This window comes from Cotesia glomerata, linkage group LG8, assembly GCF_020080835.1.
Source record: "Cotesia glomerata isolate CgM1 linkage group LG8, MPM_Cglom_v2.3, whole genome shotgun sequence".
Classification (NCBI taxonomy): Eukaryota; Metazoa; Arthropoda; class Insecta; order Hymenoptera; family Braconidae; genus Cotesia; species Cotesia glomerata.
The window spans coordinates 12,051,927-12,053,357 of record NC_058165.1 but is presented as its reverse complement, the minus strand read 5'-3'; the positions used below and the strand labels follow the sequence as shown (position 1 = coordinate 12,053,357).

Sequence of the window (1,431 nt, the reverse complement as noted above, 5' to 3'; positions counted from 1 at the left end):
GGAACGCTTCACGTAATAATTACCGTAACTCCTATTCTTCCCCACTTCACAGCATTATTTATATTTGTAAAAAATGTGGAATGCTTCACGATTTTGCCTGTTATTGGTTTTAATACTTAATAATATAGAATAAGTAGCCTTTACAGGCTATTGGAAATATCCAAATGAAACAGAATAAATAATTTATTCATTATTTTAAATGAATTTAAAATGAAAGAAGATAAACTAAAATTATATTCCTCCAATCAATATTAAGCCATTTTTAATTTAAAATTTATATTCTATTAATTTGAAAAAAATTTTCTTGATTTGAAATAGTTCAATTACTCAACCTAAGATTATAAAACTGAAGACAAAAATTTTCTTAGCCTAAGTCATTCGTTTTATCTGTGTAGTCTACTTTTTCTGTAAGCATGGAACTGTCAGGGAATATCTGTTGGACTTTTCATATACATTTTAATGTTCGCCATGGAAATTGTCTCACGAGAAATATTTAATAGGAACAAGAGATATCTTGTTCTGTAGTTTTTCGTTTCTAAAATTGAAATTCAAATGAATATATGTCACTGATTGATCAAACAAATAGTGGAAATTATTTACTAGCAAGGGAGAGAAATACGAAGAAAATTGATGAATTTTCTGTACATTTGTTCGTGGCCGAGCGTGATTTGCAACTACTACCGTAGCCCATGAGTAGAAATCAGCTAATATGTAGTAAACACTTGACAGGTTTTTTAATTCCATGTAAAATAATTCTATAATCACCGCGAAATACGGACAGTTTGTTCGAAAACAGAAATCAGTAATTTGTTTATATTCGTTGTCGATATTCATATTTGAATAATTTCCGTTTGTGTAGTGATTAGCATTTTGACAATAAATGGTTTCGTAAGAAAATCCATCCATGTATCGATTATATACCACGTATGTTGGAGTATAATCAATATCTTTATTCCTCCATTGTGATACTATAACATCTCTAGCATTGAATCCTAATTTTATATTGAATAACTCATTGATTGTATCTATAATATCAACTAAATACTTTTCCGTTATTTTTAACTCAAAATATAGCGAAAATTCATCGTACCAAATATTAGTTATAATTGAAGAACACATTATTAGAAATAATTGTAAATAAAATTATTGGTGATTATTATCTAAATAAAGATTTAAAATTTGAGAAAAAATTTTCTAAGCTCTTGAAATCACAGGTTTGCTAGTCCTTTTACATTCCAAATAGTAGTCAATTTGGAGTGGTTTTTTTATGGTAAGCGTGACAACAGTTTGAGATATTGTGTCCCATTTGTAACCCTCTCCTGTGGCGTACATGCGTTAGTACTCTATTCTGACTGTATTATCCTTGTTTCTGATATTTTATAAAGGAATATTCAATAAGTACGGGACTTTCAGAAATCTACAGATTTCTGA

General features: G+C 28.7%; 1 protein-coding gene across 1 annotated transcript; it reads right to left on the bottom strand.

The window, feature by feature from the left end:
• Nucleotides 1-354: 354 nt before the first annotated feature.
• On the bottom strand, nucleotides 355-1,161 carry LOC123270524. Its single transcript, XM_044736623.1, has one exon. It carries the CDS (start codon nucleotides 1,117-1,119, stop codon nucleotides 481-483), a length of 639 nt encoding a protein of 212 aa, XP_044592558.1. The 5' UTR covers nucleotides 1,120-1,161; the 3' UTR covers nucleotides 355-480.
• Nucleotides 1,162-1,431: the final 270 nt, after the last annotated feature.